Source organism: Caloenas nicobarica, chromosome 8, assembly GCF_036013445.1.
Source record: "Caloenas nicobarica isolate bCalNic1 chromosome 8, bCalNic1.hap1, whole genome shotgun sequence".
Taxonomy (NCBI): Eukaryota; Metazoa; Chordata; class Aves; order Columbiformes; family Columbidae; genus Caloenas; species Caloenas nicobarica.
The window spans coordinates 25,966,401-25,982,141 of NC_088252.1; the positions used below are offsets into that span (position 1 = coordinate 25,966,401).

A 15,741-nucleotide genomic window follows, 5' to 3' on the forward strand; every position below is an offset into this window, starting at 1 on the left:
TCTAGAAAAGAAAATTAGTCCTCCCGTTTGCACTGCAATAAGATGTTTAATTTGTATTCTTAACTTCTTCTGAGCTAACATAAATTAATAGCTTAGACAGTCACAAATCATCTTTTCTTGAAAATCATACTTAGTTTCATTTGTTCCCTATGAAATGCTCCCTGTTTTGTTCTTCCTCTACACACTTAAATCAATTATTTTTTATCTATTAGATACTACATATTGCCTTTTTTGGAGGGGAAAAACTGGACATCTATCCCTGGAACCTTATAAATTCTGTTGTATTATAAATATTTATCACAACAATCTTAACACTAACAGCTGTGATCCTTTAACTTGCAGAGCTTGTTTTATAAAGGGCTGAACACTCTGTACCTCTTCCCAGTTTCCAGAAGATTTGAGATTGTTCATCTTTGGCACTCCACTGCTGGGGCTCAGCGTACTTCAAGGAGGAACTGTTCCTTCCTAATAAAAAATGATAGTTTTCTCTCCCAATATAGCTGTCATCCAGAGTTTAGACATTATTTTTAGCTTTACTTGCATTTTCATCTGAGCTAGTAAAGTCCAATCTATTATTTCAAGCTAAAACATAAACCACTCAGCCTCCCAAACTGGTTGGTTAGTCTGCTCTTGAGTCATCCATAACAATTTACAGCTTCCATGAGAATTTCCAAATTCAACAAGTATAGTTTGTATATAGTTTTTTAGTAACTTTTTTTCCTTAGGTGAACTCAGAACATTCCAAAAGGAGAATATAAATAATTTTCTTTTTTTCTAAATGAAGTTAAATAAAAGGTACCTTCCTTTTTCTCCTGTTGCTTACAAATGTATACGTCAGTAATTCCAAACTAAGCTGAAATAACTGTTAAATAAAAACCAAATAATGCCTTGTTGCTGTGCTGAGGTAATTTCTCATTCCAAATGGAATGTTTCTTTTCTCATTTAGAACTCCAAACGGGACCTTGGTTAATGGAACCAGATGGCCAGTCTTCACCAGTACTGAACAAAAATATTTGACGTTAAATACCGACACTCCAGAGATACTGACAAAATTACGTGCCCAGCAGTGTCGATTCTGGAATATTTTTTACCCCAAAGTTCTGGAAATGACAGGTAAATATGCTTTTGGAGATGCTTTTATATAACTTTTATACAAGGATTATTTGCTTGATATTAATATAATACTTTGGTTTAAATCTGAATTTCCATGAGATGCTCAGATGTTCAACAAAACTGTCCACGTTGTGGTGAGGGTGCAACGTGCCCAACATCTTGTATCTAAGATATATTTATGAGATGTTATGTTTGGATAATATTATCTGTTATTTATGGGATTATATTATTATACAGTTAATCCACAGAGGATATTAAGCACGTCACTGTTGCCAAAAGGGGATTCTGTTCCACATCTCATGAGAGACTTTTGTGTTCTATTTCTAGAATGTCAATCATTGATAACAACCAGGAGACTTCAGGATTTGCCTATGCAAAGTAAAACTGATTTGTGCCTGACTGTGTACACAATGAGTTCATGACATTTCACTACCCAGAAAAATAGAACAGCATGTTTGAATCTTTAAGCTCAGTTGAACACAAAGGACTCAGGTTTTCTTTAGAAGCTCCATGCCACTGTTCTTGCAAAACCCAAACAGATCAAGCTTCTGGACTTTGGAAGGAATTGGTTTTATGAAGTGGTTTTGCAGCTCTGAAGCTTCATTCTGCAGCTCGACTGGGGGTGCAGGGCAGGGGGAAGTCTAATTTCAAAAAATAAGATACAATTTTTAAATGTTAATTAGTAATTTACATGCTTTCTGTAAGATTCGGTTTGAATGTTAGTCTTAAAAAAATACATAAAATTTCATGGTGGACAGATGATTTTTTCTGGAATCATTTATTCCTACAACTGTATTATGACTCAACTTTTATCCCCAATCAATTCAATAGATGTTTTCAATTAAATCAAGAGAAACAGAATCAGTAGGTAAAATGAATAATTTATAAAACCTGCTCTGTGATTTTAAAAAATCAGGGTATACCAAATTACAGATGGATTTTAGGGTGGTTTCTTAAATCCTGACAAGCCCTTTATGCTGAGCCAGGAGAACTGAACTATTTTACATATTTCTTTAACCTGACTGTGAACCCCTATTGAGTAACGTATATCTTACTGTGCACAACCAAATGCTCCATGGTGGAGCAGAACAGGACACATCACCAGACGTAGTTCAACATGTCTTGGCAGGACAACAGAGTCACTCTGCACAGGCCTGTGGTGTGAGGGATGACAAAGCAACACACTGAATCTGCCAGGAGACATAAATACATCAATTTGCCATCTTCAATAATTTACAAGATAAATTTACATAATTTAATTAAAAGAAATTCCTGAGCATATTCTTAGGAAAAAAAAAAAATATCATCGTGCCTGGATCCTAACATAGAAATGAGACAAGGATATTGTCAAGAAGTAGCGATGCTTTGCCATGTGTCTACATCTGTAAGTCCTTGAAATATTGTAACAGAAATACTATGGTTTTTTATTTGTTCCCTATGTAATCTTACACAATTCTGACAAAGAAACCTTAAAATTCTGCTTACAAATATGATATAATACTTTATATTGTAATAATTCTCTTCACTGGAATATTATTTTGGATTTCCTATCCCCTTTTATTCCCAAAGGACAGTGCATGCCATAAATACACGTATTTTCTCATTTTCTGAGTGTCTATCTTTTCTCTTACTTCTTCCACTGAAACATTCTTAGAAAAATAACATTGCTTTAATAGGATACGATATAAGATGACAGAGAACAAGGAGGGAATTTTATGTTATCATTATTGCAAGTTATAGTTCAGATAGACCAAGTGGGATTATATCAGGTAGAACTTTAAGAGTACAATCAAACTAACTTATTTTGCAGAAATTGCCAGGGGATTTCTCATTGTGCCAAGAGGTCAGAATTTGACATGAATGTGCTCGGTAATGAACCACTTGCTTAGTTACTGATCCACTCCTGGCACAAGACTCATTACCCCTCCTGAGGTCTTCTCAGCGTGTAATGGCCAACTCCAAATGTGTTCAGCATCTGAGCAACCCTGTTCCCATGACAGGCTGGGTAAGACAGGTTCCTTCAGGCAGTTAAATGTATGAGAGAAAAAAAATATTTAGTCCCTGCCATGTTTATGGTTCGAAGTTGTCCATTTTCTTCAAGAAACAAAATCTGATATGTTAAAAAGAAATTTGTCATGGTTATATTGAGAAAATTAATAAGAAAAAAAATAAGCCTCACACACTAACATAGTAGTAACAGCCGCATATAAAATACTGGCCTATATCTCTCAAGTGTTTTGTACGATTTTGGAAGATTTCTCAATGTTTCTCTCTTCAGTTTCAAAATATAAAAGTATAATTGAAGACATGAGTCAAAGCTTGTCATTTCGCATCTAGCTTAATTATAACATAATCATTAACCAAGTAAACTGGACCTAGATGTGCCTTACATGGGCTCTCAGTTCCAACTAGACACAACTTCTACACAGATTTCAGCCCTATTGCACAGGCACCGAGAATCTCAGTTCCCACTCACCCTAAGCCAAGCTGGGACAATTCAGCATTTAAAATTTCTTTTGAGGTCATGAGCACTGGGACAAGCAGCAGAACTTTATTCTGGTGACTTGCTTCTAAAAGAAACACACTGAGGGAACAGTAAAGAGTAAGTGATTCTTAAGTAGCTTTTAGAGCAATCATATGTTAATTATAAAAGCATCTGTGTTAGATTCTACTTCCTTAACACAATCATTAATGCATCTAGAGCCCTAACTATTTATATATGCCTGTTGCCTTTTGATTATAGAAAGCTGCAGGCAGCCGAGCTCTCCATTTGTGTTCCATTACTATTTTTGTGTGCCTAATACATATTTTATTATTTTATTTGATATTACTGCATCATACACCACCTATAGAGATCAAAGTAGGTAACGTAATTACATTATATTTTAAAACAACCCTAAAAAGATTTTCAACGTGGAAACAGAAAAGTCGAACCTCTGAACCAGTGAATAATCAAAATGATTCTATTTACTATGATCCTCCAAATAATATCTGGATTCCATGGAGCTAAATACTCATGGTAGTAATATTAAAATATGTGACCAATTAGAAAATTCACCATCGGAATTAGTTTTCAATTTCCATAGAGCTAGATTCTGTATTCATTATGCACACAGAAAAGTGAACTAGTCAAAAATAACTCTACCAATACTACTGCACCTACTGGCAAAAAACAGACCATGATCAGTGCACCTATGGGGAATAAAATATGTACCTTAACCTTCTTTCAAACTTCAGTACCTTGCATCCCAGGTCACAGGAGAGATGAAAGTCTTTATAATATTTCATCTCCCAGAGAGCTCTATTGACTTTTGGAAGAAGAACATGAAAACTAAAAGTTAAAAACCAACCTATCTTGAAGTCCTTAAAAATACATATACCAAAAAAAATATATATATATATACACTGTTGTAGTTAAAAGCACACTGATATTTAGAATGTGTGATTAAGAACACTGAATAGAGATACTGAAGCACAGATATTATTTGTTTTTTCCTCTCTGAACATTTGTGTAGAAACTATCCCCACGGAAACCCACAGCACAGAAAAATTTGTAGCATTTATTGTACTAATGAATCAAAAAGTTTGCAGGTACCCATATTTATGAGAAGTTGAGGACAGAAAAATTAATTTCAACTTGTCATCCCTTATTAATTATACTATATCATAACAGCTATATGGCCTTTGTCCCAATCTTAATGTTAATACTACAAAAATACATTTAAGATTAGCACTTCATTGGCACGTCTAGCACTTCAACAAATGATGGTATGGACATAAATTTAACTCTGCTACAATGCCATTAAAGGGCTGGATGCCTGTGTGGAAAGAAAAGAAAAGCCACCTGTCTGCGCTGACACTGCCAGAGAATATTAAAAAAAAAAAAAAATAAAATAAACCAACGCACACACCACACCTTCCATTTTTTTTGCCTGTTATACTGGGACCTGAGCACTGAGGTGTTATTCATTGCCTATTGAAACCTCCCCTTTTTTCCCTGTAAACTTCCCTGCACTCTGCATTAGGCTAATTAGTATTACTATAAAGTTTGGGATTGCCTAAATGACTGCATACAGTAAAATGCGTTATTAGCTGACTTCCCCAGTATTGTGGCACATTGTAGTATCCACTGCTGAGCTGTAATTATTGGTCAAGTAGAATTCTCTCTTTTTTTTTTTCCCCCCTTTTTAACCTTCTAGCTGTCAGCTCATCTAAGTCATGGATGGTTGCTTCAAAGAGATTGATGATGTTGGGGATAATGGGATGCATTGACTTGTGACTTCAGTTTGGATCTTATCACTGCAAGAAAAAAAAGCAAACAAATGGGAATCCAAGTTCTTATTTCAGTGTTTTCCTTCCCCCTTTTGTCTTTTAGATTCATAATGGTGGCTACTCTGAATTTCTCATCTGCTTTCTCTAGCTGACTCACTTCTTCATCATGATCTTTAAGCAGCACTGAAACGCTTCATTAATCTGTACTCTAGAACAGTGACTTTTAATGGAATATGTGTGTGTGCAAAGGTATCCCAGTTTCTAGTCTTTGGGCAGACTTCAAACACATCTAATCCTGAGTAATAAAGAAGGAACAAGGTATTTTAATTCATAAGTGGAGGCTTTGCCTGGATAAATAAAACTGATATCCATAATCAAGAATAAGACAAGAAACGCTGTTGAGGCATTTTTCTCCAAATGATACTATTACTGTTTCATACACCAATCCATTTGAAATATGTGGAAAATTTGGTCTTTACTCAAGACCTCAGCTACATCTTTAAATTAAGAAACATGCAAAGGCAAGTTCTTACAGTCAGGAAAGTAAAATGTTGTTCATGTCTTCTCATAGTTCTGCAAGTCACATCTGCATAGCTTAGGAATCAAAACATGGTTTTATTGTTACCAGCATTACAAATCCACTTTGAGTTAATGACAATTTTGGCCTGCAAAAAAAATTTTAAAATTTATCTTTGATCTCTGATGTAACCAAGCTTATTTACATCTGTCAAGGTTTAAAGCAAGGTGACAATAAACCATGGCAGATGCTCTCTGTTACCCCCTTGCCCTCCCTCCATCCTCTCCTTTAGGTCAGAAGGATGATAAGGAAGATAAGGAGGAAGGAAGAGAGACTTAGACAAAACCAGGACATCATCTTTGAACTGGGGGAAGAGGAATGCAGCTAATTTTTTAAAATATTTGTTCTTCACAATGTACCTCTTGGCTACAAGCAGAAGTATAGAACCTCCCCATGAAAAAGTATCTTGGTTTTATTTCTGAAACCAAGAAGTAATATCACTCTCATTTCAAAGTATCATTAAATTGCCATCTGGATTTCTAGACCAAAAAGGTTTGGAAGTGTTGAGCTAAACTGCAGATGAGCAACCAAATGACTGGATGCTTCTCCAAACTTAATCTCTGATTCTGTTAACTGTCTTTCCAGAACATTTTCTCTACTGATATGTAAAACACAAAAGCATTTCATTTTCACACAACCAGCTAAACTTGCAGTGCTGGCAGATCATAACAAAGAGGAAATGTTGTATTTATGGAGGGAAAAGGCCTGTGCTCCACTGCAGCAGAACATAAAGTCAAAAGAGCATAAAGAAACTATGGAACTGTTCTCTCATGAACACATTTACCAATTTTTTTTTGGAAGCAAGACATGTCAATATGGGACACCGGGACAATTAAGTCCAGAATGAATAAAGGCATTCGCAGATTATATAATGGTTTATAAACTTTAAGAAAAAGTCTACAACTGATCCAAAATAATAAGCCACAGCATGTGATACAGCCTACATATGTTATATTACCTTCGGTTGTTGTACGGCTTGTTCCTGCAAGGTCTCCACATTTCTCCCTGGCATTAGTTACCTTTTGGGACTGGAGGAAGTGATCCCTGTCCGTAAAACACCCTGGGAACCTTGTAAAATGATGTATTTTTATTACCCTTCTCATCCTCACCCTCTGCTCTGACGCCTATAACAAATATGGCAATAAATATTGCCTTGGGACACAGAATTAGTTGGCAAATGCTTTATAGATTCAAAAGAAAAGATGGTTTCGTGTTGACACAGTGCACACTTTACAATATCCTCCAAACTTCTGCCCCTTACACATTAAACTTGTGGATTTATTCCATAGTAGGGCAAAATCCTGGCTGTCTACTGAAATCCGTTGAAACCAAGGGCAAGGCTATTGTTGCCTTGAACAATGCTACAATTTCACAGCACCTTCACAAACCACTATCTCAGTTTGCATATTGTAGTGTGCAGGGTTTCACTGTAGAGTGTGCTGAACCAAAGTAATATTTGGAGGATTGGAAAAAGAAAAAAACAAAACACACCAAACAAAAAAATCCACAACAACAAAAAAGGAGCTTTAAAAAGACAAATTGGATGGACAGAAGCATTAGCCAAAAGCAACAACCCCATACATAAGTATATTTATTACCCTGCAGTGTTCTAAGATGATACCTTTACAGTCTTTCCTTCCCAATGTAAAGATAAAGCATTAAACCTTGAAAAACTGAAAATTCAGTGTTTAAGAAAAGAGAAGACAATCCTATGGTGTATTTGGAGCAAATAAGGTTGATAATCAAAATTATTTTTCAATTAGCATATAAAGAGATTCAAATTTAGATTAAATGTAATCCATTTCATGTTTTACAGGAGATATTGACGAAGCAGAACGAGAGTGGAAAGCAGGATTCCATCGCTGGAACAATTACATGTCAGACTGGAAAAATCAATTTAATGATTACACTAGCAAGAAGGAGAGATGTGCAGGCACTAATTAATATGTTTACCCTTTCCACTATGTCTGTATTACTGTTCATCAGGCAAATATACAGGTAGCTTTCTAAGACGTCTAGCATTAAATATATTATGCAGATTTAAAAAATGTTACGGATATAATTTTGACTCCCCAGATCTTTCATGTATATTTTACTTCATATCTCAATAAACAATAAGGCATTCATATTCTTTGAAGCTGCACTGTGTTAAATAGGACTACAGAGATTAAAGTCTGAAGATTAATGATGTACATATTATAAACACTAGCTGCTTAAATTCACACTTCAAAGAAACAATGTAATCTGTTATAGAGAAATGGATTTTTTTTTTTAATAGAAATAGCTGTGTTTTACAGTATTGCCATGCAAAACACAATCAGTTTTAATCTTTAGCTGAAATGCACCACACCTAAACCTTGCTTCAGATACAATTTAATTGACATAAACATAAATAGATAATAACTTTGCTGGACACACACACACCAAATGATATTTTCTTGTTAGACCAAACATTTTTAAGACTGCCATTAAAGCCCAAATCATTGCTTCTTTATGGCCAAATCTGTAGGACAAAGCCATAGTAGGAGAGTATTCAAGCTGCATTGAAGGCCTAAATCATTGGCATTCTGTGTGCAAGTGCAATGGTGAAACAAGCCAGAAAAACTGATGCCTCTGCTTCTGCTGTCCTCATTTTCAAGGAGCAAAGACCTACAGATTGACAAAGTAATGAACTTACAGCTTTCCCCACTGGTTTCAACCAGTAAATGTCTCTGCTATGGAGGTAAGCTCCAACTACGATATGTTGTTCTCAACCAAGTTGCTTCCAAGTCAAGGGGCAGCCTCATGTTTACTGGAAAATGATGGACAAGTTTTTGTACCTGAATAAGAGTATTGATCCATGTGTCAACAGGTTCATCAGAAATCAGCTATGAAAGCCCTGCTCAGCCAGCTCAGCAGGAGAGTTGGACCTGGCTGCAAAGCCCTTGGTCTTCCTGGGGACAATTGGGAAGGACATCACTTCAGAGGGACATTGTGACCTTGGTGGGAAGGACCCAGATTTTTGACGTGGTCAAGTGAGCTCTGGCTACCGTGCAAGTAAGCATCTCCTGGAGCCCTTTCTACCTACTTGAGCTGAATCTGTTAGAAACTTCTAAACAACAAACAAACCAAACCAAAGAAATAAAAACAAACAAAAAATTTAAAAAAAAAATACAAAAAACCCCACAAACAAACAAAAACCAAACAACACAAAAAACCCAACCACACACCCACACACAAAAACCACACCACGAACACACAAAAAATCCAAACCCACGACTCTTGGATAATTCTTCTTTCTACTTCCCTGTTTCTGGATGGAGTTGGAAGTTGTATGCCTGAATAACACCTTAATAGGAGCTGCTTATCACTGGCCTGACTGGGAAGAATAAATGCCAAAAATTTTATAAACATAAGGAGCGTGTAAAAGCAACAACCCATCTCATAAATAAGCTATCCTGAAGCTTTCTGTCAATGTAATAACATTTCAATGCATCTATTTTCTGTTCTAGTCATTGCAAGCTCTTGCAAAATTCCTTCTCAAATTGAGTAGTCTGAAGAGATCCAGATAATGAACAGAGAGATCCAGATAATGAACAGAGAGTATTCTCTTTCTGGAAATCACTTTGACCACACAGGATCAGTGCACTGAAAGGATTTTCTTTTTTTTGCAGAAAGGCCAAATTATGCAAGAAATGATGGCTTATCATCTTTTCAATTATTTCTGAGAGAATACAATCATTTCCTGACTAAATTATGGTAAGCCACCTTTCAGCACAGTATTTCCAAAGACTACAATCAAATCCACACAATCGGAAAACCCGATCATTTATGAGCAAGCTGATTAAAACTTGAAATTATTTGGGATTAAAAAGCCCTCTTTATGCAGCACTTCGTGTTTATACCACAGATAATTAGCTCATTACAAATATTAGCACAGTTACTGCTATTAATAGGTTAATGGAGAGAGCTGTGTCAGCCTACAGTGTATTTGGTATTTATCAGATATTCCTCATGCTAGTGATGAGCTACTGAAAAAAATTTTTAAAAAAGCCAGAAGGATGAACTTTCTGTCCACCACTGAGCCAGTTCTGTCAGTCCCCAATTTATTTATGGGTTCTGCTTCATAGACGTGCTGGGTGCTGATCTGCCACAGCAAACCTTGTCAGCACCAGCAACATCTATCTACATTTAAAAGCAGCATTTGTCTCCTTTGATAACTTCTTATTAGCCATATTTCACTATCTGTCTGTCTAATCAGCCTAATCAATGGGGAAAAAAAAATCTGAGCTAATTAAAATGCAAAAAAAACCACCTTTGGGAAGGGCAGCTTGCAAAGCAGTTTATAAAATATTTTGCTGGGAAGGTGTCCTCTCTCTGTGTTGTGTGCTAGGCTGAATAGGGTCTATATGAAGACACATCCTTTCCACAGTATGTATATGATGCTTGTGAGGTTCTTTGGAAGAAATAAGTATGGAGGGAAGGGGAAAGAAAAGCAGAATAAAACAAAGGTTAAACCACTTTTTGAAGTGTGGTTTTACCGATTTTTCTCGGTGTGAATAAATTGCTAGCTTCATATTTTTTCATATGCTGGGAAATAATATGTCCATTTATCATTCATATGAAATCAATATATCATGTAGTCATATATTCATATACCACACTTATGCAAAAGCAGGAAAGCCTTAAGTACTTGGATGTAAGTAGCTAAGGTAATGAAGAGTAAAAGGAGAACAGTCCACATTAAGGGTAGCTTCAAACTAAAGGTCAAACAAATTTATGTTGAAAATTGTTTGAGGATACTGTGTCATTGCTTAAAAAGATGATTACATATTCGAGGGATATCTCACCCAGACCTCACTGAAGATGCAACACAGTTAAAGTTCTCTTTTGGCTCAAAAGAGGCAAGAAACTAAGGTTTGTGTGTGAAACCAGAGAAAATGTGTTGATTCTTTCTTATCATTCTTGATATCTGAAGCAAGAATTCTGAATTTAGTCCCAGAGTTGGTGAAAGATTATAATAAAATGAACTGCAGTGCCAACAAAAATGTTGGCATTAAACCAGTTGTCATTAGGTTTATAAGCTACCAGCACACTGATTAAATTACAGACATTTCACACATATTTTAGTGACAGTCGTAAGAGGACTGAAGTCAGAAATTTCCCAGAAAAACCTCCATTTAATTAAAACCACCAATTTTTGCATTTTAAATATTTTGTCTAAAGGAATTGGGGTTATATAAGCTTTCAGCAAAGTTAAGCCTTATTTCAGTGAAATCCCATCTGTGCGTCTGCAGGGGTACTGAAAAATGAAGGAGTTGGGATGTTCAACGTACCTGGTCTAGAGTACTCTGGTCTAGGCCTAATCTGCAGAGCTGGACCAGAGAAGGTTGAAGAAGATTTCCAGCTTTGAACAGGGGTCCTCAGACCAAAAAGGTTTTCTCTAGCAGAGTTAAGAACCCCACACAAAGGTTTCCAAGCTTCCTCCTAATTACAGATTTTACACTCTAGCTTGGGTTTTTGGGACAGTTGTTTAGTCCTTGCTGTGCTAAGCTCGGGCCATTGCTCTAGGTTTATCACACTGATAAAGCCAAGTTTCTGTTTAAGTGGAAGCCTGCATTTTTAGCCCGCTTCGGTCACTAGAGCCTCAGGCTATTTATAGGACAGAGATTACTGCTCTATAAACACACAGATATATGTGCAGAATCTAGATCTCCATGAACAGACAACTCAGATGCTGCCGTTAATAGCAAGGATATCAGCTCACATTTGGGACGGTATCTTTGCAATGTAAGGAGTATAAGTCTTTTTTAATTATTAAGTAGAGTGTTGGAGAGAAAATTAAATTATGAAAGACTGATGGAATTCTCAAAAAAATGTATATATATTTCATGATGTACAAGCTTAATATGATCTCTATAGGCCTCTCTAATGTTTCTATCACAATGGATCATCAGCAAGTGATTTGGCCCTTTGTCATCTGCAGATATTACACAGATCAATCTGAACATAACATTAGCGGTGGAGGGATATATATTTGTCAATATCGTGACATTTTCTTTTCAGGCTTGATTACGGCTCATGCCCTTCTACTGGCTCGGCACCAGTTCTGCAACATCAGTAGCAGCTATTTAGATGGACATAAGAAACATCACTGGACTGCAGTTACACCTGCAGCGTGTCCAGAGAGCAAAGAGCAGCCTCTGCTGCACGGGGAAAAGAAAAAGAAAAAAGGCAAGGGGAAAAAAGAAAAAAGCAAGTGAGGGGTGAAGAAAAAAGACTAGGGCGGAAAAAAAAAAAAGAAAAGAGGCAAGGCAGGGGGGAAAAGGCATAAAAAAAAAACCCCCACAACACAAACCCTGCACAAGCACTTTTGCCCCAGAACAATCAACAGTTGAAGGGCTTTATACCGTACACAGAGGTATTAAGTATCCCAGTGTCCCTGTTCCGATAACTCCAGCCAAAAAACCCTCACTGGATTGCAAAACAGGTTTAGGAATTTGACAGTTATTCAGAATATGGGGTGAGGAACGAGGCCGTCAGGTTTGGCTCAGGCTTGGGGGCTGCTGTGGAAAGCGCTGGTGCCAGCTGACTCCTTTGTCAGGCTTTTCTCTTCCAGTCCCTGGAACTACGGGCATTTGCCAAAAACTGACTGCTCTTGGCCATCCAGAGAGTCTAAACCAAGCACCTGTGGCAGAGATATGTGCAGCTGGATATGTTTACCACAGCTGATCCATCTCTAGTACATGACACATGCCTGTTGATTTACTCTGGGAGCAAGAAGCCATTAGGGAAAAAAAAAGTTTCTGGCTGAAATACAAGAATTTCTCATTGCTGTTTTTCCTTGGCCGCATCTGTCTACAGTTCTAGATGGGTTTTCTATTGCTAGGTGATCACTGCTGTATAAGGGTGAAGAAACTTACTTTAAACAAAAAAAAAAAAAATAGACTACTATCAAAATAGAAAATTTTAGACACTTTGAATACCATATCTTTGGGATCTACAAGAGGTACGTGGAAACTTTGGGCACAGGGTTAATATTTAACAACCTTGACTCGGTTCTGTGAGCTGAGAGAACTGTGGCTTTAAAATCATGTGTCTCTTAGAGAATATACATCCATGTACACATACGTATATAGTAATATAGGTTCAGCAGCAGCTGCTTATCAACAGTAAATTTCCAACCTTTGCTGGCAACACAGAGACAGAGGCTTATATGTTATTTGTTTTATATACTTTCAAAAGTGTATCTTTTTGGTTTTTATTGTAGAATAAAATGATCACAGGACTTTCTGATATAAATCAACACCTCAGCTAAATTAGTCATTCACAGTTAAGAGTTCAAAAGCTTTTACTCTGATTTCAATTGGTTTTGGACCAAATCTTTTGAACAAACATCATTAGCCATTTTGAAATGCTTCATAAGACAAGATAATTCCTTCCTGACCCCTGCTGAAATCTTGAAGCATGAATACTGATTATCTTCTTTTAGCACGTAAACCTTCCAGCATTTTGTTGATAAACTAGATTAGTTGCCCTCATAAAAAACTTTAATTCACAGACTTAATGACTACAAAGCAGTGATGTGAATCTACAATTAGCACAGGTGTGAATTTTTGAGAGGCTTTTAATTGGATTGCAGGTGAGCTTAAATAAGGCTTCTAGGCAGAAGTGCTGGGCTGAGAGGAGGTTTAGTGACATAATGATTTCTGTTAGTTTGAGGAGAATTAGGAGGAAAAAGGCAACTTAATTCCAGCACAGGGTCTGTTACACAAAAGTGAACTATTAAAAAGTTTCTGCACTGACAGAATCACATCAGCTTGAGGACACTTGCAGAAGCTGTGAGGGTTTGTCTGTTGGGATTTACTGAATCTGGTCACTATAGATATCACCATCGTTTTTAAAAATACTGTCATTCTGGTCAGGGATCTGTACATAGCCAGGAAATTATTGTTGTCTCAAAACTTAAAAGTATCTAGCCCCTCCGAATCCATATATTTGCCTGGAAAAGAACACCAGCTTCTGATCTTTTCAATTCTGCTCCATTTTAATATACGCTCTGGTTGCAGGAGCTAACATTTTAGCCACTGTTCGTAGAACAATGTACAAATGGTGTAGGTGGTTCTCACAGTTTGGGAGTGCTGTGGTTAATTTCTTTAATTTATAAAGTATTTATTAGTCCTCAGTTTTACTGATTAGTGGTAAAAGTGTGTAGGCAGAAAGTAGTTATCTCCACACCTCTCCATCTTCCAAATTAAATTCCCTCTTGCAGCATGTCTAATCACTTCAGGGTACCTCATCATCCTCTCTCTACTACAGCCTATGCAGCACCATTTCTTACAAAATAGATACATTTCAAATGAGTTTTTAGACCGATCTTATTTTATTATCTCACATGTGAGGTAAGTTAGGGTATTAACCCAGAAAAGGCATCAAGAGATGTGACTGGTCATGTATCAAGAATTGTTTAGGAAGGAATTCACATGGACCTTATTTAGGACTGTTGGAACTAGCTGGAATTACACATCCGAAGTGATACTTCTGAAATATTAAACTTTTCCCACTCACTAATTATAGAGCTACAAATTTTATAGATACTGCTTGCTGGAGTTACATCAGTCATTAAACAACACTATGTCTCATTTTCCTGGCTTAAAACGAATATATTTAACTTCTTTTAATTAGGAGTTAGAATGGCAGAAAAATATCATTTTGTCATCTTTCAACATATTTTTTGTAATCTAGATGTCCATCTCATTTCATGTTTTGTTTTCAGTGTTACTGTGATTTGGATAGCTGCAATTTTTCTCACCCTCTGCTCTCTAAAGAGCTTAATCTTGTAGCTCTCACTGTAGGTGTAATCCTGGTTCCAGGAATGATTATTACAAACCAAAACTGCAACCATATACTTATGTACACATGATTGCCCCTATTCAATGAAGGTTTTATATTGCATCATTCTTTGGGAATGGCCTCAGCACTCCCAGTTTTAGACTTGTCGGTGACTTTCAGTTAATTAAAGTTTTGTCATTGCCTTCAGTAGAAGCACAAGAGTTCCTTTGACTGATGTTTTCAATCTTCTCTATCACTTAGTAATCTAGAAAGTGTTTACTATTTAAGAAAAAAGTTTCACACCTTAAAACATATTTTTTTTTTCCCCTCTTAATGATGAACTAAATGGGAGAGTAAAGCTGGGGACAAACTGTATTTATGTACTCCTCTTTGGTGGAAAAATCTATTAGATACTAACTAAGAATGCCACTAAGTCATTTACTTTGCATTTTGTATGTTTCTGTTATTTTTGCTAATGAAAGGATTCCAAAAAATCAAAGCAGAAACCAAAATTATCCTCTGGTAACCCCTGGCAAATCTGGCACACTGGCTCACCTGAGGGTTCTCTGCTGTCTCATCAAGGCTCTCAACAGATTAGCTTAATTGTACCATAAATCTGATCCACTGTAGCAGTTCCCATCACTATCCCCACTCGGATAGTGCACGTATTATTAAAAATATTGAGATCATTATATTCAATAACTCCTGTTTAGAGAAGGATATTGACAACCAACTGCTTCAGGAGTTCCCAAGCCTGTGACTATCCCCTGTGGGTCCAGAACTGCAAAGAGAGATCTTAATCAAAACTCAGCCTACCAGTCTGACTCCAAGAAACAGCAGGATTGGATCTGAGCAATGCAATTTGACAACAATTCAGAGCAAGGAAAGCAATAAAGAAAATCTCATTGAATTTTCTTCCCTATCTCAGGGCACAATAATGGCAGATTAACAGCTTTAGCTACCTCAAA

The 15,741-nt window shown here is 36.6% G+C and overlaps 1 protein-coding gene across 1 annotated transcript in view; it reads left to right on the forward strand.

Annotated features, from left to right (window-relative positions):
- BCHE (butyrylcholinesterase) overlaps positions 1 to 8,078 on the forward strand; it is a 30,669-nt gene extending 22,591 nt beyond the window's left edge. The window contains exons 3-4 of the mRNA XM_065640208.1: positions 947 to 1,113; positions 7,779 to 8,078. Coding sequence (XP_065496280.1) covers positions 947 to 1,113; positions 7,779 to 7,906 — 295 coding nt within the window. The 3' untranslated portion in view covers positions 7,907 to 8,078. The remainder of the gene's footprint in view (positions 1 to 946; positions 1,114 to 7,778) is intronic.
- Positions 8,079 to 15,741: the final 7,663 nt, after the last annotated feature.